The sequence below is a fragment of the Gobio gobio genome (assembly GCF_949357685.1).
Source record: "Gobio gobio genome assembly, chromosome: 16".
In the NCBI taxonomy this organism is placed as follows: Eukaryota; Metazoa; Chordata; class Actinopteri; order Cypriniformes; family Gobionidae; genus Gobio; species Gobio gobio.
The window spans coordinates 4,785,864-4,807,695 of NC_137109.1; the positions used below are offsets into that span (position 1 = coordinate 4,785,864).

At 42.8% G+C, this 21,832-nt stretch overlaps 1 protein-coding gene across 2 annotated transcripts; it reads right to left on the reverse strand.

Moving 5' to 3' along the window:
* Positions 1-447: 447 nt before the first annotated feature.
* fhdc2 (FH2 domain containing 2) lies at positions 448-18,705 on the reverse strand. 2 transcript variants are annotated; one of them, XM_079839672.1, is made up of 12 exons: positions 18,541-18,705; positions 14,466-14,944; positions 11,842-11,903; positions 9,053-9,155; positions 8,816-8,901; positions 8,641-8,741; positions 7,003-7,073; positions 6,810-6,917; positions 6,643-6,713; positions 4,133-4,250; positions 3,896-4,060; positions 448-2,458 (listed from the first exon to the last, which is right to left on the reverse strand). In XM_079839672.1, the coding sequence occupies exons 2-12, from the start codon at positions 14,802-14,804 to the stop codon at positions 1,055-1,057; spliced, it is 2,628 nt and encodes an 875-aa protein (XP_079695798.1). In that variant the 5' UTR covers positions 14,805-14,944; positions 18,541-18,705; the 3' UTR covers positions 448-1,054. The 2 variants fall into 2 exon arrangements, with proteins under 2 accessions (XP_079695798.1, XP_079695797.1); XM_079839671.1 differs by having other exon boundaries at positions 14,460-14,944.
* Positions 18,706-21,832: the final 3,127 nt, after the last annotated feature.

Genomic DNA, 21,832 nt, shown 5'->3' on the forward strand with positions numbered 1-21,832 from the left:
AGTATGCTAGCAATGTGTTAATTCTTGCTAGCAATGTGCTAAATGTACTAGCAATGTGCTAAATCATGCGGAACCATGTAAGAAACATACTAATCATGCAAGCAACATGTTAAATCATGTTAGAAGCATGCTAATCATTCTAACAACATGTTAGCAATGTGTTAAAACATGCTAGCAATGTGTTAATAATGTAAACATGATAAATCATGTTAGCAAAAAATGCTAGCAATGTGTTAATTCTTGCTAACAAGTTAAAACATGCTAGCAACATGCTAAACCATGCTGACAACATGTTAAAACATGCCAGCAACTCAGTTTTAACTCATGCTACCAAAACATGAAAAGATTTTAATCTTAACAACATGGTAATTCAGGGTTTATTCCAAAATTTGTATAATTGCAAGATTTTTTTTTTTCACAAGAAAAGTCAGAATTGAAACACAATATCTGAACAGTCAATTCATCCTTTATTTCAAAATTCTTATTTACAAATACAAATATTACAAAGGTTTTTGATTCTGTTAATTTAACATTTGACACACACACACACACACGCATGTACAGCAGAATAACACAGAGACCTGCCAGCATTGGATCTCGCTCATCTGTAAAGTGCATCGAAGAAACTCAACATGTACAAAACTCCTCATCACACAGGCTTTGGGATCTTGAATTATTACATATTAGTTTTGCCTCATCATTTTGTACCTGCAAGTCAATCTGTCCTGAATCAACGGGTGAGTTAAAACCAACCGGACCAGAGGTCACATGAGTGTTTGTTTACTGCGGCCAGCTCGATTCGCTTCGACAGTCTAACGTTGCAAACAAAACACACGTTTTGAAAGGCGGCTCTGGCAGGAGCTCACGATGTGCGCTGTTCCCTGCACAGAGCACTCAGAGGTAGAGACAGTCCTGAAACGAGAGGCGAAACTCACAGTGACCTGAAAGTAGCGGTCACTCCTCTTGGATCCATTACAGCGCCTGTGGACTGTCCACTCCGAATCAATGGCGCCTTTATGTAGAGCCTCACGAAGAGAGCTCAAGAAACCGGGTGTTATCTCCACATGGGTTGGGCGGCGGGTCTGGGAATCTTCGGGCCTGGGATTCTGGAGCCGGGGGTCTTGCTTGTCTTAGCTTTGGCTGCACTTATGATGGCCGTGCGGATTGTCTTAGCGGTCGTAGCCGCGGTGGGACTGTGTATGGGGTGTGGAGCCGGGGAGTTGGGCGCTAGCCGTTTGGACACGCGAAGTGGCGATCCCCTCACAAACTGCTCGCGCCGCTTGTCCTCGTCCTGCCTCGACCTCTCCGGAGCGTGACCCTTCGGCTTCCCCGCTTCAGACGGGGCGTTTACCTTCTGCCGCGCGCCGCTATTGCGCTTGAGTTCATTTTGGACACTGGTGAAGCGAGACATTAGCGATGTGCGCGATACGCGACTAGCTGACAAGCTATCGGCCGGGGTCGGCTCTGCCTTCGTGGGCACCCTTGGGATCCCGCTATAGTTGGACGGCGCTCCTCGGGGTACCAGATGTCTTTTGCTCGGTCCGCGCGTGGGCGACTTTAGCAGACGCGAATCGTCCTTCGCATGGGGCGAGCCTGCGCCATCTCGCTCCTCGGCTTCCCGCTCTTTCTTCCACTTGGAGCAGTGATTGGTCGCTGGTCGTGTCGCGGTTGGCGAAAGACTCTCGTAGGAGCGCAGGCCCTTCACTAGTGTGTGGCACTCCAGCGTCTCTCCGACGCGCGGGTAAATGACGCCGCACGGCTCCTGAGAGAGAAGGGGACTAGATTCAGCAGGCGGGGTCGCTTTTACCCATGAAGAAGTGTTCGTCTGTGGTGCCGCTCCTCTTTGGGACGCTTTGCCACTTACACAATCCTTCTTCTCAGCATCCGCCGGGGCGTCTGGCATCTGCGTCAGCCTTTCAGAGGCGTCTTGAACCAGCTTCTCAACTTTCAAAACATTGTTAGGGGATAGTCCTGTGAGCGGCAAGACATTCACTGCCCCCTGCTGATGTGACGCGATACTTGTTTGTCCCAAAGCAACAAAAGCGTCATCTCTGGGGACTGTCCTTGTGTTCAACCTACAGTTGCTTCTCATGGTGTTCGGGGAGTCCATTGCATCTCCATGAAGGCTTAAACACGGAGCCTGTTTGAGCTCGTCCTCATCGTTCTTATGCAGTGAATGTCTGGTGAGCGCGGAGTCTCTGCTGAGGGCTGAGTTTGGTTGCTGTTGGACGTCAGGTGTGATGTTCCTCTCACTGGAGCGGAGGAAGTACTGAGAGAGTCTGCGGAGGCTGCGGCGGCTGCCCGTGTAGCTTAAGCTCCTCTGTAGCGCGTGCTCCAGCTCGTCCGATTCGCGCTCCGCTTCCAGGCCGGTGCACAGAGCCAGGGAACGCCGCTTTTGCACATTCTCTCGCTCGCGTGCCACGCGCCGCTGCTCTTGTAACTCCCTGTCTGTGTTTTCCTGTTAGGAAACAAGTCAGAATTGTAAACTTCTTTTCTAAAATGAATGGGGTGAATAAAGTGTTCATGGAAGATTTTTCATGTATAAAAATGTTTAATACATGCAAGTAAATATAATGTATATCACCACATACTGTTCATGGAGATAGTATTACATTTTATTAAGTAAAATGCATGCCTTTATTTGGCCTTTTACATTTTATTTTAGCCTAATAACATGCCTTTTATTAACATTATATGTATCTTTTTAATATATTTTTTTAAGATGCTATACATTAAACATTTTAAATTTCACATTTAGCATTTGAATGACTGTATGGTTGAAATTATGGTTCTTCTGATTGGAAGAAAAATCTTGAAATATGATTGGCATTTACTGATTTAATGAAGTTTTTTTATATAGAACCTTGTATAAAAGGTAATGGTGACTTTCATCTCAAAATTCTCTTTTTTTTCCCTTGCAATTGCAAGTTTACATCTCAGAATTGCGAAAAAAATAAGAATTGAGTGATAAAAAATCTAAATTGTGAGAAAGAAAATCCAGAATTTAGTCAAAATTGCAAGAAAATTTAGAATTGTGAGAAGAAAAATTCTGAATTGTGAGAAAAGTCAAAATTGGGATAAAATTCTGAACTGAAAAAAAAGTCAGAAATGGGATAATTCTGAACGGAAAAAAAAGTCAAAATTGGGATAATTCTGAACGGGAAAAAAAGTCAAAATTGGGATAATTCTGAACTGAAAAAAAAGTCAGAATTGCAAGAAAAAAAGTCAAAATTGCAAGAAAAAAAATCCAGAATTGAGTCAAAATTGCAAGAAAATGTAGAATTGTGAGAAAACAAAACAAATTCAGAATTGCAAGAAAAACAAAGTTAGAATTGTGAGGTAAAAGTCAAAATGAAAAAAAAAAATCCAGAATTGCGAAAGAAAAAAAATCCAGGATTGAGTCAATTGCGAGAAAATTCTGAACTGAAAGAAAAAAGTGAGAATTGTGAGAAAAAAAAATTCAGAATTGCGAGGGGGAAAAAAAGTCGCAATAACATTTTTTATTCTGTATTCAGTGGTGGACACAAGCTTCCATAGTTTTACTGTTGTTAGTAGAGCATATTTATATTATCAATAATATTACCAAACAATCCAACCATTAAACATCAGTTTAGTGGATGCTATCACTCATATTTACACTAAATGTAAAGTTAACCTGTGTGTGTGTGTGTGTGTGTGTGTGTGTGTGTGTGTGTGTGTGTGTGTGTGTGTGTGTGTGTGTGTGTGTGTGTGTGTGTGTGTGTGTGTGTGTGTGTGTGTGTGTGTGTGTGTGTGTGTGTGTGTGTGTGTGTGTGTGTGTGTGTGTGTGTTTGTGTTTGTAATGACACTTTGAGATTCTTGCAGCTCTGGGTTCAGGCATGTGCTTTTGGTGGTTAGTGTGTAAAGAGCCACTCACCCGCACGGCTCTCTGGAAGCGATGGCAGAACCCGTGGAAGATCAGACAGGCCTCCTCCAGTTTGAAGGTCTTGTCGTCCTCACAGAAGAACTCCACCAGAGCCTTGCTGCTCTTCTGCAGGCTTTCCAGCTCATCCTGAGCTTCCTCCAGCCTCACCTCCGCCACCTGAAGGAAGACACGCGGGATTACAGGCTGAACACACGAGCGTCTGTGAGCATGAGCTGGACTGACACACACCTGGAGAAACGACCTGGTCTGCAGCTGGAGTTCGGCATCCGCCTGACCTCTGACCCCGAGCTCAGAGACTCGGCTTTGTAGTCGAGAAAGATCCTCCAGCACACACTCTTCTGACAACCTGACCACAAAACAACCTGATCGTTAACATGACGTCCTGTAAAGCTGATGAAAATGATTTCACAACAAACCATTATTTTCTGCATTAAATGTATTTTGGGGTGAAATATGACCCAGACAGGCTTCATGATATTCTTCCCTGTTTACACCTATCGAATCAGATCGGATCACAAGTAGATGAGGGAGATGCATCCCATTCACACCTGGTGTTTAATCATCTCTTGTCCACTTTCAGTCACTTCTGTCCTGATTTCTTCAGTCTATGGGTGGTAAATATAAGGGCTTTTCCAGATCTTTCCATCTAATGGATGAAATAAACTCACCTAATTTACATATGAACGCCCGGAGATGCAGGAGAAACACACAGAGAGCATCAGCTTTAGTTTCTTCTCTGACAGACACAAGAGCAGCCGAACGCTGTGAGTGTGTGTTAGACATCAGGAATGGAGAGAGAACATTGTGCTCGGGTTTCTCATCTTCAAACCAAACTTGGGTCTCCAGTGAGAGTTTAAAGGATTAGTTCACTTTTAAATAAACTTTTGCTGATAATTTACTCACCCCCATGTCAAATTAGATCGTGGTCATAAATATATCGATAGTAGATGCCTCATTCTACTGATCCGTGCAGTCGCTAATGAGGCATCTACGTATATACATCTATGACCACGATCTAATTTGACCTCACTTGCCGGAAGTTATGGCAGAGCTCAGAGATGATCACGCTCGTCTGAAAAGAGGTAAAATAATAGCATAAATACTGCTGGGTTTCTCACAGAAACTGATGGTTTGGCTAGATAAGACCCTTATTCATCGTTTGGTGTCGTTTAAAGCCCTTTGAAGCTGCACTGAAACTGTCATTTGGACCTTGAACCGTTTGGAGCCCATTGAAGTCCATTATATGGAGAACAATCCTGGAATGTTTTCATCCAAAACCTTAATTTCTTTTCGACTGCAGAAAGAAAGACATGGACATCTTGGATGACTGGGGGTGAGTAAATGATCAGCAAAAGTTTATTTAAAAGTGAACTAATCCTTTAAATCCCATCCCATAATGTTTCCGCATCAGGTCAGTCGGCGGAGAGTAGTGGGTCTTTAGTGGCTGTTCCAGCGCATTTGACCACATGAGCATCTACATGTAATGGAGGCCAGCTAGTAGTCGCTGTGCGAGTAAACCTCATTCCCCTGATCTCAAGAGATGCTCTAGTGACTGACACTAGGGTTTGCAGCTTTAGCCTCCATGTTATAGCGTCCGACTGTCATGCCGGCGGACCCGGACCCGTTCGAACAGGTGGGATTACATACACCACGAAAGCAATGCTTTTAACTACCTCTGGAAGTGGACCAAAGAGGACAAGCGTTTCAGACCCGTTCACACCTGTATTTAGAGTCGTCCACTTGAGATCCGATAGAAACGCATCTTAATACCAGCTGTAAACAGGGCCTCAGAGTAGGGCTGGGCGATATATCGCATGACATTGTTAAGCGCATCTCGTCAGTAAAGCCGGTTCCTTGATTAGTAGTAAATCACCTGCTTTCAGATGGAGCGGCATTTCCTACACAGAGCCGTAGTTCACTGACAAGCTGAGCCATATCGCATTAATTATCACGGACGTATCGCCTGCGATAATTAATAATAATAATAATTTAATTACATTGATATAGCGCTTTTCTAGGCACTCACTCAAAGCGCTTTTACATAGAAGGGGTGAATCTCCTCAACCACCACCAATGTGCAGCACCACCTGGATGATGCGACGGCAGCCATATTACGCCAGTACGCCCACCACACACCAGCTTAATGCTGGAGAGGAGACTGAGGGATGATACCAATCGTATATATATATATATATGGGGATGATTAGGAGGCCATGATGGACAGGGGCCAAGGGGCAAATTTTGGCCAGGATGCCGGAGTTACACCCCTACTCTTTATCGAAGGACATCCTGGTATTTTTAATGACCACAGAGAGTCAGGACCTCAGTTTAACGTCTCATCCAAAGGACGGTGCTTGTTACAGTGCAGTGTCCCCATCACTATACTGGGGCGTTAAGACCCACACAGACCACAGGGTGAGCGCCCCCTGCTGGCCTCACTAACACCTGGTTTGTGTCTCCCATCCAGGTACTAACCAGGCTCAGCCCTGCTTAGCTTCAGTGGGAAACCAGTCTTGGGCTACAGGGTGAAATGGCTGCTGGATAATTAATGCGATATGGCTCAGCTTGTCAGTGAACTACAGCTGTGTGTAGTAAATGCCGCTCCATCTGAAAGCAGGTGATGGCGATTTACTACTAATCAAGGAACCGGCTTTACTGACGAGATGCGCTTAACAATGTCATACGATATATCGCCCAGCCCTACCTCAGACTCTCAAAAAGTTTGTTTGTGTCCTGACCTTGAAGCTGGACCGACGTGACTCAAGCGGTTAGGAAACATCAGCAAGTCTTTATCCTTCTTCACAGCTTCCTGTAGAAAGAGAAAATAAATCACGATCATCCATCATAATGACATAATCTTGTGGTTTCTTTTCATGTGAAGTGGCATAACGAGAGCAAGCCTTACCATGGCAACAAAATGGAGGAGGTTCATGCCTGGTTTGTTGGCTTTGGTGTCGGCCAGTTTGAGCAGAGAGGAAATCCTGAATCCAGCAGCATTCCCAGCGTAACCACCCTGAGAGCACAAGAGACCTCAGACTGACTTCATACATGGCTTATCAAAAGCAGCATAACAGATCTGCGGCGGATCAAAGACTCACAGCGTTCATGTAGTTTCCCGCCTTGAGCACCAGTCGCAGGATGTAGTGAAGCTCGGGGCAGCTCAGCAGCTCTGCACAAACAACACACGAGCATCAAGCACTGACACGTCAATCAAAGCCTCCATCAGCTTCCACTCACACCATTAGATATCATATCAGGGCTCCAGACTTGGTCGCATTTTGTTCCCTTTTTTTTGTGCTAGTGCGACTAAAGTTTGTTAGAGGTCGCTCTGGTGCCACCACCACATTGCCCAACTGATAAGAGCTGCTTTTCTGTTGTTGAGCTGCGCTGCGTGGACCGTTTATCAGCTTGCAGGGAAATATTAAGACAGAACAGGCTTATTTGCAGGCCGATCCTGATTACACAACACCACTGGGAGGTCCAGTGAGTAAATTGATGTATTGCGATTTGAGAAATGAGATTTGAGATTCTCTCTCGAATCGATTCCGAGCTTAGTTTTTAACAGCAGAAAGAACTGTGTGCTTTAGAAACTGCCATATTGGCTCTGCTTGCTTCCAATTCCTTACACACACCACTTGAACCTTCTATAAAATAATAATTCATAAAGTTAAAAAAGGTTAAAGTGGGCTGTTTACATGAAGCTTGTTTTATAAAAGCATTCTGAGGTGCAAGTACATTCTCAGACTCAGCTGAACGCTGCGGTTTCAAACTAGCCAAGAGTGCTATCTGCTGTTAAAAACTAAAGCTCAGCGTCGATTCGAGAGAGCGATGCTTTCGGAAAATCTCAGAATCGAGTGATGCATCACTTTATTGTCCCAGCTCTATATTCGCATCACGCTGACCCTCACGTACACGTAAAAAGTGAAGTAAAACTTAACTGTAACCATGGTATTGTGGCAGAAATAGTCACATGTTTTTACGTTATTCATCTCAGGGCTCGTACAACCTTTTGAGAGTGAAATTCAAGCGCTTCACACTTTTTACAGCACTTCAAAGCTCTAAATATCACATTTTAATGTTATTTTTAATGTGATGATTCGTAAAACTCAATGTTTAAAGATGTAAACTTAAAATGTGGCAAACAAACACTTTTATTTTAAGACATGAAATGACCACTATAACCAGTAGATGGCGGCAGATGAGCTCTTATTGGCTTATTAGCCATTTCCACTCCCTAATATATGGACAAAAGTCACAAAGTCACAAGTCTTCAAATTGTGGCTGAATTACACAGAAAATAAGTAAAGAGCTCCTTTTATAAATCACTGAAGCTGTCGGTCAGTTCAGTGTGAGACTATAGAAGAACAATTTAATAAGAGTAGAATATTTATACTTTCCCTATAAAAACACGTTTCTGTTGTTATTTAAAGTTAGTTTTATCTGCATCTCAGTTCAAGCTCAGTGCTTTACTATCAAATATCCAATAAACAATCAAACAAACATGTAATATTATTAGTAACAGCACTTACTAATGCAAAACAATAGTATTCATTTGATTAATTTAATTAAATCCCTCCAGCTGGAGCCCTGATATCAAAACACCAGAAAAGGCCAAGCACAAGATCTCTGGTACTTTGTGCCTCACATGTGAGCTTGGTTTAGGAGGCGAGCTGAAGCTTTCAGAGCTGCGACAGCTTCAAACCGGTCCAGTGAGAGGAAGTAGGCGGACTATTTACCTCGAGCCGCCTCCCGCAGACATCTGGCCGCCACACAGAGAGAGGTCACCGCAGGGTCAAACTCCTGCTGGAGGATCATGACGTCCAGGCGCATGCGAAAGCTGGTGATAATGAGGATTAATCAGCGCTCGGTGATCGACATCATGATGTGTTTACACTGGATCTGAACTCTTACCTGGGTAACTCCACCAGTAAGAGAATGAAGAGATCCGGCTCTGCCAGCAAACCACGGTCACCGCTGAACTTTTTCAGCCTGGCCTCCTGGAGAAAAGGAAATACAGCGACTTAATATACAGTGTTGTGATTGGAGATTGTGTGGAGTGACGAGAAGCATCACGTCTAACTCTCTCTAATATGTGGAAGGACAGACGTGTGTTTCTGTGAAGTGTGGCGTTAGACAGAGACACGATACCTCTTCATGATCAGGTAACAGCTTGCAGAGTTCAGAGAGTTTCTCAGCTCCGTAACGCTCTCCGGCTCCTCGTCTCACGTCCTCCACGATCTCCTCAACAGCACTGAGGGAAGAGGAAACGACTGAACGTTACATCACTTTCAAGCATTTTCTCTGTCCATCTGTAGCACATTTAGTTGTCTTGGACTAATCAAAGGTTCTGTTTTTTTATCCTGACCCCCCTAGACAAAAAAAATGCACTCTCCAATCATGGATCCTATAATTCCCCTTTTTACAAGATGTAAAATAAGTCTCTGATGAGTGTGTATGTAAAGTTTGAGCTCAAAATACCCCACAGATCATGTTTATAGCATGTTAAAATTGTCACTTTTTGAGGCTGAGCAAATACACTGTTTTTGTGTCTGTTCCTTTAAATGCAAATGAGCTGCTGTTCCCCGCCCCCTTTCAGGAAGAGGGCGGGGCTTCAAGAGCTCATGTCAGCAGCTCTGATTACCTCACACACACACACACACACACACACACACACTGATAATATCAGAAACTGTTCAGCCTATGATCAAACCGGAGTCAGACATTGATGGAGAGACTCAAGAAGAAGAGACAACATGTAGAATGAGACAGGACGTTTCTGAAGGGATAGTTGATGAGTTTGAGTTAATATTCTGCATATTCTGTCATGATCATCTATAAAGCGCTGGTGTGGGAACTGTTGTAAGATGCACAGAGAATATCTGCTGATTAAGAGAGAACAGGGATAGTTTAGTGTAATTACGGTTATAGCTTATGTTGTCATCTTGATTTATGACATGCTATTGCATTTGTGTTCGTACTGTATCAATAAATTGGAGACGGACGACAGCTTGAGCTCGACTATAACAACTCTTCCTGTTCTCCACATGCTCCTGGGGGCAGGGTTTATGTAAATTTTAGGCTTAGTGATGTCACTAACTCGTTGTAGTCCCTACCAGGCGTTTGCTGTAGTCCTTAAAAAGAGATTTCGGTAAAAGAAAATATCTCCCTTTGCTTTAAACTTTGAGCGTCGTAACTTTGCAGATGTTGTTAATGCTCAAACAGCGACACTACACACTCACTACAGTTAAACAAGTGATATCATAATCAACCACACCTTTAACATTTCTCCAGTGCCCCATAAATGCATTACTGTAAACATGATTTTTCGTTTGAACAAATCTGCATCATTTTGACATCTGGTCCTGCTGAAAACAGGTCATGCTGGTCAATCCAGTTTCACTTTGTTCCTCAAGCCAGAAGAAAGAAAGGACATGTGGACATGAGCAAAAGACCAGCTGTGGGTTTGACACATCTCAAAAAAAGGTTTACAAGACCCAACTAGTTTATGTTTTGTACTTTTATGACATTGTTAATGTCAGAGAGTATTGAAGGCTCTCGTGGTTTCTTCATGGTGTTCAAAATGAAATAATGAAAAGGCATGGCCACCGCGGAGTATAATTCAATCTCCTGCACTTCAGACGTGTGCACTTATGTGAGGTTACACACACAGGGAAGTGTGTTTGTCTGCATGAGCACTTCTCCGTAATTTCTCCACATGTTCTGACAGATATCAGTCTCGTGGAAGAGCTTTTCAAACTCAAATGGGAACTGCTGCACCCATACATTTACTCAGAGAGCAAGTGCCGACATGAAAACGCCAGCCTTTTTCTTTCATAAAACAATGGCCATTGCACTGAAAGGGCTGAATAATGATTTATGAGCACGTTTCTTTGGAAACACCTGAATTGAAATGGATACATTTCAGAGCATATTTTTTAAAAGTTGCTGCAGAGATCCGGTTCCATTCCTCATCCCGGCTCGTTTGGGCACAAAGCAGGTGTGACCTTTGACCACCTTCACTGACCGGCAAACCCAGCTGTTCTGATTGGACGGCATCTTCTGAATACTTGTCATCTGCCCCCAGGGATTCACACATCCACCCTCCGTCTGAGGGCAATCAGTGACTCAAGAATAAACACAGCCTGCCGCTACTGCCTGTCTAAAGTGTTAAGACACTTCCTCTCGGACACCTTCATTTCCTGTTTGTAACAAATGGGGCTTTATCACTGCCTTCGTTTTCAAATGGCCAACACAATACCTCGAGAGCAGAGTGGCCAATATATCTTATTTTAAACAATATTTACTTCAAATATTGCCATTTTCATTGACCTGGTCAATATATATTGTCCATGACTAGTTCAAATTAAACCAAAACTTACATTTTCAACTGCCGCAGAAATATCCCAACATTCATGCTGCATTTTGAGTCAAGTTTTTGGCCGGGCAATGTATATTTTAACCTAAAAGTGACTTTTCAACTACCCAGAAATCTGGTTCTGATGCAAAAAGTCACAAATCCAAAGCCATTTAACAACAGCCAACCTGCTTGCAATGCCTACAGGGTAATTCCTTGTCAAATCAACCCAATTTACGGAAACTTCCCCAGCTCAAAAGTTTTATGCAATTGTTTTAATGGAGGGAATCGAGATTAGCTTGACATTATTTGTTCTTCAGACATTCCCCTTTAAATGCAATAATAAGTGTCCGCTGTGTGCAAAGTGAACCACATTTGGTTTTTGACCATTGGAAAATGGGTAAAATACACCTATTTGAACATGGAGCCGCATTGAGATCCCCATATCTCTGGGATTGAACCATCGAGGGCGTTGAAAATTAAGATTTCAAAAGGAAAGCTTATTTTTGCCAAATATTGTCCTTTTAATTGACCTGGCCAATGTGTATTGTCCATGACTAGTTAAAATTAAACCAAAACTTACATTTTCAACTGCCGCAGAAATATCCCAACATTCATGCTGCGTTTTGAGTCAAGTAGTGTAACCTGTAAACACACACAAAAGGTAATCAGCTCACAAACCATTGCCTTCAACAATAAATTAAGACAATAGTTGATTATTAAGAAAGCGTATACATTGAGCAAAAGTAGCAAGGTGACGTTTTGCAAGAAATCCATTAAGACAATTACTGCACTGCAAAAAAAATGTTCTTACTTAGTATAATATAAAATTCTTAAAACAAGAAGCATTTACTAGACAAGTAAAAATTATTGTCTTATTTTAAGCAAAAACGCACTTAATATTGAGTTATTTTCCCCCAAGACAAGTTAAATTATCTGCCAATGGGTTAAGCAAAATAATATTAATTCAAATGGAGATTATTTAGCTTATTTTAAGCAAAAACTCACTAAATTTTTAGTTATTTTTTCCCAAAAAAAGACAACAGCTTTTGCTTGTCTAGTAAATGCTTCTTAAATGCAAGAATTTTTAGATATGGGGACTTTTTGTGAATTTTTTGCAGTGTGCAGATATTTGTTTGAATTGTCATTCTATGAAAGCATGTATATGTGGTTCTTTGGCATTGAATCTCGCTGTTTTTTCAGCATCTTGAGCCATGAGCGTTGCGTTTCTGTCAACTTAAGATGATAATTGATTGAAGATAACCCTTGAACAAGTACCACGGGTATTTATTGACCCGTCACGTCATCCACTACCTTCCCCCTCATTCATTTTTTTAAATTAGACATCAACCTTCTTAGTACTCCTGAATCTATTCATTATATGCCGGTTTTTTAATTAATATTTCCTACAAAAAAATTATACAGGGTCACTAATGACCCGAAGTGTGTAATAGTGTAAGTATTTTTTTTTCTGTGCAATGATAATTGAATCCCTAATCGCTCAATAAGTGCAATTTCACCTTTATTCCTCAAGGTGGCGATGTCTGAGACACAATGACCACGTGACGTTTCACTCATAGTTATCGCAGGCAGAAAACAAAAGAATAGGAAGAATCATCAGCAACACTTGAATTGGCTCAGAGCAAGTGCTGAACGCAGTCAAATATTAGTGTCACTTGATGGTGGATCTGGTGAAGAAGCTGTCAGCCATCAAAATATATATATTGAAGAGATTGAAAATGAGTTTTGAGAATATGTTTGAGATGGTGAATATGAGCCAGATGCTGAATGTCCTGGGAAATGAGCTCTGATGAGGATAGTGATGATGGTGTAAAACTTCTGCTCAAACTGAGCCCTCCCAAGCTACAAACGGTAAAAAAATATGCTTCATTTTGTTTTGAAGTTGTTATTAAATATCAGGAGAGTTTTATACTATTGCGACATTAAGAGATCCATCCGTGTTCTGTGTTGCTAAAGACCCGAATATGTAATATTGATTGGCGAAACAGTCCTGCATTTAAAGGTGCAGTATTTAGTATTTATGATGATCTATTGACAGAAATGCAATATATTACACATAACTGTTTTCAGTGGAGTATAAAGACCGTAAATGTTTTTATTACCTTAGAATGAGCCATTTCTATCTACACACACCGCGAGTCCTTTACAGCGAAGTCGCCATTTTGTGCCGCCATGTTTCTACAGTAGCCCTAAAGGGACAAACTTCTCTACAGAGCGCTAGCTACTCTCTGCTGTCTCAGACAACCACATCTTTGTCCTCTGTGGGCCACCGTAGCTTCTCTATGTGCTTTGAAAGAGAGGGGTGGACAGGTGCAATTCACAACTTCACCTCTAGATGCGCTAAAATTTACACACTGCACCCTTAAGGGTTAAACCCTGGAATCTGTTCCATTGTTGTGCTCTCTCCAGCTGAACACAAGAACATCCTTTAAAAACTGTTCCTGATGGTCATGACCAGGCCTTGGCATTAACTTTTTTGCTCTCCAGTCACTAGTTTTCTAGTGGTTTTCCAAAGTTACTAGCCACTAACGCATTTTCACTGGCCACAATTTTAATAGACACAATGTGGAAAAACTGCCAAATTGATATTTTTACCATTTTATCATAATTTGTCAGCAGGAATATTAGGCTGCTGTCACTTTAAGAGCTGACGCACGGACCCATTACACTGATACACATTTGTTTTCTTTCTCAACTGTTCACATTCACTCAAAACAGAACTGACTGTGTTTACGTGAAGACTCACCAAGACCAGCATTTTGACATATTGTGTGTGTTTGACTGTTTAACCACAATAAGCAGCGAAAAAGAGCTCAATTTAGAGCTGAGAAGCTTTGTGTGTCACACTTTGGGTGCGAGCACAAAATCTGAAGGAATGAGTAACAATATTCATCCGGAGCAAATGAAGTGAGTGAGAGGAGGAGGAGGGTTTGTGTGTCAGAGAGAGAGCAGCTGGTGTCGAGTGTCTATTCAGTGGGAAATGAGCATTGGAAGCGTCAAATCTATATTTTTGACAACACTATTTTGCAAGTGACTGTGTTACACGTCACTGCTGTAATATACACACATTTGGCGTGTTGGCGGGTGTTAATGTCAAGCCCTAGTCATGACCCTAAATATGTATTCTAGCGAGAAGCATGTGTAGCTTCTTCAGTGTGGCAGATAATAAAACAAACTTACTCTTACTTTGTCCACACTCATCTCTTGTGGAGACCTGCACCTCAGCAAACTCCGCCGAAAGCCGCTGGCCCGGTCTGGCTTTCCGCCCTCTTTTTGCCCAAAGAGCTCATCCAGAGAGCTGAGGTCGATGGAAAGCTCCCGTTCCTCATCCAGAGAGCCACTCCACACACTCTCACGGCCCTCCACGCGCTCTTTAGGGATGCGCTCCCAGTTGAGATTGCGAAGCCGGTGTTTGCGTCCAGAGTCTGCGCGGGTCAGAGCGCTGGCTGGGGCAGGAGGAGGTGGAGGTGGAGGCGGAGGCGGAGGCGGAGGGATCGGTGGTGGCGGGACGGGGACGGTGGCCATGAAGCTCACTTCCTGTTCTTGGGTGTCATCAAAGTATGTTCCGTGAAAAGTTAAAGGACTTCAATTGACAGAAGTTATATAAATGTCCAGGAGAACGATGGCATCCGCTCGCTCGAGCTCCTCACGGTTGTGATGTGTATCTGCAGTGGGACAGAAGAACGACAGACTGAAACAACAACAACAAGTCCAGACCTTCATTGAGAGTCTTTGGGATGGAGGTGGAGGAGACTTGACACAGTGCTTGCATTGTCAATACAAGATATATATTTTTCCCCAATCAAGAGGTACATCAATCTTTGGTCCAGATCTTGTATTGACAATGCAAGAGTCCAGCACTCTGTAAAGTCTCCTCCAGCACATCCCAAAGACTTTCAATAAATTAAGCATTTGCCTATTTAAATCCAAACAGCAACTTTTTTTCGCCGGGCAATGTACATTTTAACCATTTCTACTACCCAGAAATCATGCAAAAAGTCAAAACAAAAGCCAACCTCCTCGCAATGCCTACAGGGTATTTCCTTGTCAAATCAACCCAATAACGGAAACTTCCCCAGCTCAAATGTTTTATGCAATTGTTTTAATGGAGGGAATCGAGATTAGCTTGACATTATTTATTCTTCAGACATTCCCCTTTAAATGCAATAAGTATCCGCTGTGTGCAAAATGAACCACATTTGGTTTTTGACCATTGGAAAATGAGTAAAATACAACTATTTGAACATGGAGCCACATTGAGATCCCCATATCTCTGGGATTGAACCATATAGGGCCTTGAGATTTCAAAAGAAAAGTTTATTAAGAATTAAAATCTGGAAGGATATCCATATATATGTAATACTTTTAGAGTTACAGGCACGCAAACTTTGGAAAAAGATCATTTATGGCACTCAGACAGGAATGTTCCACGCAATTGAGTTGATAGACAAAAACGAGATACATTTCTTTAGTTTCAACATTATTTGTTCTTCAGATGTTCCTCTTTAAAAGAAAAAAAGTATAAGCTTTGTGCAAAGTGAACCACATTTGGTTTTTGACCACTGAAAACATGTACAATTGACCATTTTACTCATGGAGCCGCATTGAGATCCTCATTTCGCTGGGATTGAACCATCGAGAGCCTTTAAAATGAAGATTTCATAAGAAAAGTTTATTAAGAATTAAAATCTGGAAGGATATCCATATATATGTAATACTTTTAGAGTTACAGGCACGCAAACTTTGGAAAAAGATCATTTATGGCACTCAGACAGGAATGTTCCACCCAATTGAGATGAAATTGTACACAATTGACCATTTTACTCATGGAGCCGCATTGAGATCCTCATATCTCTGGGATTGAACCATCGAGGGCCTTTAAAATGAAGATACCAAAAGAAAAGTTAGTTAAGAATCAGAATCTAAAAGGATATTAAGATATGTTTAATACTTCTGGAGTTACAGGCACTCAAACTTGAGGAAAAACACCACAAGAAGTGCCTTTTCCCCATGTTTGAGCGGTCAGCGTTGGCATATAATGAGACACAGATTGATAAAGTCAACAGATTTCAGAAATAGATCTACCAATCTCTGTGTGGAAATAAAATAATGATGCTGCCATCTTTCTAAATTCATCTTTACACCCCTGTGATTTGGCTCCAGATCTCAGGTGCAAATTGTGATTTTAACCCTCCTCTACAAAACAGTGATTACTCAAATCTGTGACATTTAATATTTTGGATTTCTTCATTTATGCATTTCTTTGAGCAGACCAAAAATGATCAAAATCAAAATTTTTAGCCGTGGGACATCTTGTTGAGTTGACACAGAATGACCCCATACTGGACGTTACACCGAAGCTTCAAGAACCAGCGCGATCATCAAACAGTACCGCGGTAATAAGATGACATCATGCAATTCGCCCTCGCTTGCGTGCTTTAAACACACAAGCTCCGATCGACACACAATGAGGTTGTTTACAGCCATGGGGCGACCCGAAGTGAGCCTATGAGGTCAGGCACCTGGCAGCTCTTGTCGCCCAATTAACATGAGGGTGTCTGTAATGAGCATGAGCTTCCCCTCAGCGAAGTGTTTAACCTGAGGTCACACTTTCTAAAGGGTCCAAGGTGTTGTGAGATCCCAGCACGTGAGCGCGTCGTGTTTTCTTCCTCGTCTGAGAAGCTCCTGCGCTCCGAGGATCTAGTACTACACACACCCTGCGTGATGTTCCTTCCTGCGGTCCAGTTAATGAATGCGAATGAGGCCACAGGACAATAACACAAGAGAAAAAGAGAAGCTGACACAGATTCGGGATTCCTGGCAGAGCAAACAAGACGTTGTGCTGCCAAAAACATGAGCATGCTGTAATCTAAATACTAACCTCATTTTCCACCCTTTAACAGCAATCAAAACGATGATAGAACGGAAATTAAAGTATGGGAGTGATGCCCCAAAATCGTGACTCCTCTCAACCAACTTCATGGGATGCTTTTAAACAGTTATTTCTGCTTAAAATGGCCAGTTATCAACTGGCAAGGCAATCGCTAGATGTATATTTTGATGGTTAGTTTACCCAAAAATGTAATTTCTGTCATTAATTATCACCCTCATGTCGTTCCAAACCTTGTTTGTTCATCTTCAGAACACAGATACAAAAAACAAAGATATTTTTGATGAAATCCGAGAGCTTTCGGACCCTCCATTGACATACGCAACTAGTAAAAACATCATTAAAGTAATCCATGCGACTCCAGTGGTTTAAACTCAAAACCAAAAAGCTCAAAAACATTTGTGTTTTGAAGATTAATGAAAGTCTTGCGGGTTTGGAACGACATGAGGGTGAGTATTTAATGACAGAACTTGAATTTTGGGGTGAACTGTCCCTTTAAGAACTTAATTATCATCATCAGTGCAGTCACCTCAAAAAGCCCCAACACATCATGTTTTTACTTTGCTTTAACTGCTTTCATTTCCAAATACAACTTATACAAGATTCAACTCATGTTTTAAGTCAGTTTACTGTGATTTAAGTTGAAATGATTTAGACATACACGTTGATTGTCCTTGATTTATCTGTTTTTAACAGCGCAATGACTCATAAATCGGTATACATCAGTAACTTAATGTAAGTGAAACCGAAATAAATTGGAACCGACAAACGGAGTTGAACTTTACTTGACATGCCGTCAAAAACACGACTTTATATAGCGCCTCAAACCACATATTATGTATTATATCTAATCCTGAAACGCGGACACGCACCGAGCGTCTGTATGTGCACGCGCAGTTCTGCAGATCGAGCGCGCGCCCGGAGCATTACTTCTCCTCTATACCACCTGAGCGCGCTCTATCAAACTTTCTTACAAAAAAACATTAGGAGGAAAAAAAAGAGCAAATAATCCAAACGGCATGTCAAAATAATGTCAGAGCTTCTCAACAGAAAGATTAAAGCTTCAAGAGTCACTTTATGAAAGGCTTGGGAAGTTGTTTCTGCAGTTAATCCACTTAAACATTGTTTGCTTATTGAACACATTGTTACTTTATAAAATCTTGGAAATAAGATCATTCTGATAGAACAGAAACATGTTATTTCCCAAACATGGGACACAATTGGTGTCAACAATTTGTTGCATTAAAATAAATCTCTGCAAATTAAAATGTGAAAGGAAAGAAACACTGTTCGATAATGAAATCAAACAGTACAAACTCAGGACTTTAACTCAAAGAGGTGCAGCAGAAACACAAATAAAACACTACTTACGTTTTACTTCGTATCATTACGGATGTAATCCAATTTATAACGAGATGAATTAGCTATAGACGAGTTCCCAGTCCACTGTGGGGATTTCTCACGCGTGTCTATGAACGTGAACCGACGCCAAACGCTTCCAAACGCCGGGAGTCCCATTGACACACTCGGGAGACTGAAGAAAAACTCTCAAACTTTCGGTGCGCTCTCCTGCCCGCGCATGCGCAGAAGCGTCTGGTGCGCTCATTGGGTTTCCCCTCCACTGGGAATTTACCAATCCTACCACGGACAAGGATTATCTCATGAATATTAATTACGCAACGCGCCGCTCGGCTAGATGAAGCGTTCACTGGTAGTAGTGGATAGTCCTACTAACATCATTACAAAATATGATTTACGTTAGACGCTCCAGGACTGTTAATTAAACGTCAGCGTGACTTAATTAATATTCATTAGCCAGGCCTTCGCCGTAGTAGGATTCGAATTTTGATGCCAAAAAAGGATTTGTTGTGATATGTACAAGACAGATGTTATAATTTCTCAATTAAAATCTCCAATCTTTAAATTTAAATATTTAGTGTTGACTATTGGCTTCACACATGATACACACGTGGATGGACAGACAGATGGATGGATGGATGGATGGATGGATGGATGAACGGACAGACGAACAGATGTACGGAGGGATGGAAAGATGGATGAACGGACGGATGAACGGACGGATGAACGGAGGGACGGAAAGATGGATGGATGGATGGATGAACGGACGGATGAACGGAGGGACGGAAAGATGGATGGATGGATGGATGGATGAACGGACGGATGAACGGAAAGATGGATGCAAGGATGGATGGATGGACAGACGGAAGGATGGATGGATGGATGGACGGATGGATGGACGGATGGATGGATGGATGGATGAACGGACAGACGAACAGATGTACGGAGGGATGGAAAGATGGATGGATGGACAGATGGATGAACGGACGGATGAACGGAGGGACGGAAAGATGGATGGATGGATGGATGGATGAACGGACGGATGAACGGAGGGACGGAAAGATGGATGGATGGATGGATGGATGAACGGACGGATGAACGGAAAGATGGATGCAAGGATGGATGGATGGACAGACGGAAGGATGGATGGATGGATGGATGGACGGATGGATGGACGGATGGATGGATGGATGGATGAACGGACAGACGAACAGATGTACGGAGGGATGGAAAGATGGATGGATGGACAGATGGATGAACGGACGGATGAACGGAGGGACGGAAAGATGGATGGATGGATGGATGGATGAACGGACGGATGAACGGAGGGACGGAAAGATGGATGGATGGATGGATGAACGGACGGATGAACGGAAAGATGGATGCAAGGATGGATGGATGGACAGACGGAAGGATGGATGGATGGATGGATGGATGGATGGATGGATGGATGGATGGATGGATGGATGGATGGATGGATGGATGGACGGATGGAAGGATGGATGGATGGACGGACGGACAGATGTAAGGATGGATGGATGGATGGACGGATGGATGGACGGATGGATGAATGATGAACGAACAGACGGACGGATGTACGGAGGGATGGAAAGATGGATGGATGGACAGATGGATGGATGGAGGAATGGACGGATGAACGGAGGGACAGAAAGATGGATGCAAGGATGGATGGACAGACGGATGGATGGATGGATGGATGGATGGATGGATGGATGGATGGATGGATGGATGGATAGATGGATGGATGGATGGACAGATGTAAGGATGGATGGATGGATGGACGGATGGATGGATGGATGGATGGATGGATGGATGGATGGATGGATGGATGGATGGATGGATGGATGGATGGATGGATGAATGGATGGATAGACGGACGGACAGAAGGATGGATGGATGGATGGATGGATGGATGGATGGATGGATGGATGGATGGATGGATGGATGGATGGATGGATGGATGGATGAATGGATGGATAGACGGACGGACAGAAGGATGGATGGATGGATGGATGGATGGATGGATGGATGGATGGATGGATGGATGGATGGATGGATGGATGGATGGATGGATGAATGGATGGATAGAAGGACGGACAGAAGGATGGATGGATCGACGGACGGAATGACGGACAGATGGAAGGATGGATGGATGGATGGATGGATGGATAGATAGATAGATAGATAGATAGATAGATAGATAGATAGATAGATAGATAGATAGATAGATAGATAGATAGATAGATAGATAGATAGATGGATAGATGGATGGATGGATGGATGGATGGATGGATGGATGGATGGATGGATGGATGGATAGAGCAGTGAACTGGAGGCCTGTGTGTGTTCATTATGAGAGAAACAAAAGCCGTCATTTTTCAGTGTCACGGCACTGATCTCAGGTCAGCTTCATCACGGTTAAAAATACCCTCCTCTGAGACACAAAGGGCGAAATTGATGGCGCATCAGTTCTCAAACACTGAGAACATTCATATGACCGTCCTCTGATCTGTCCGGCCGCTGCAGGAGGCTTTGATCAGTCCTGCTGATGAGAACCGAGATGAAGTGAGCTGAGAGCCGCTCATGGGAAACCGCACAGCGAGCAGCACCTGCAGAAACAGCAGAAACCTGAGAGGAGATCAGTGCCAGAGCCAGCGTTGAGGCATCTGCAGCTCCTCCAGCTGAACTCCAGCTCTCGCTGAAAGCCCGGCAGGTGAGAGCTCACTCCCCGACATCCCTCAGCACTGCGGGACAGAACACGATCTGTGTCTGGAAATGTTCATCACTGCATTCATGATGTGAGGATTAAAGTACAGCTCAGATGCAATACGGCACAAACATGAAGTCCTGCTTCCTCTAAACATGTGGAGTCTTCCTGTTCAACGTGTGGAATAATGAACACGGAGGGATGTTTGTGTAATGGCTTTGCAGTAAAACGGTGTCTAAAAGGCTTAATCTGACATGCTAATCTTGCTTTGATGTACTGGGATGGTTGCATAAATATGAGCTCCCAGACACCATAGGTGTGCTTTCATGGAGAGGAGAGAGAGAGATAGACAGATTATTAATCCACTACTGGAACTGAGTGAGAGGTGAACTATCAGTGACGTCCGCTCCGCATGTTTGCTGGACCAGCCTCTTACATAAATACTGACAAGTGTACATATTAATAATAATACAGACGGATGGATGGATGGATGGACGTAGGGGAGGATGGATGGATGGATAGATGTAAGGATAGGTAGATGAATGGACGAACGGATGTACGGAGGATAGAAGAATG

Bases quoted from the DNA above. Each gene is read 5' to 3' on its own strand.
- fhdc2 (XM_079839671.1), bottom strand. From the start codon at position 14,804: ATGGCCACCGTCCCCGTCCCGCCACCACCGATCCCTCCGCCTCCGCCT. The intron at 9,156-11,841 runs GTAAGTTTTGGT...CTCTTCCCTCAG, and splicing joins TTTCTGCGGCAGTTGAAAAT to TGCTGTTGAGGAGATCGTGG. The intron at 6,918-7,002 runs GTGAGTCTTTGA...TTGTGCTCTCAG, and splicing joins CGGGAAACTACATGAACGCT to GGTGGTTACGCTGGGAATGC.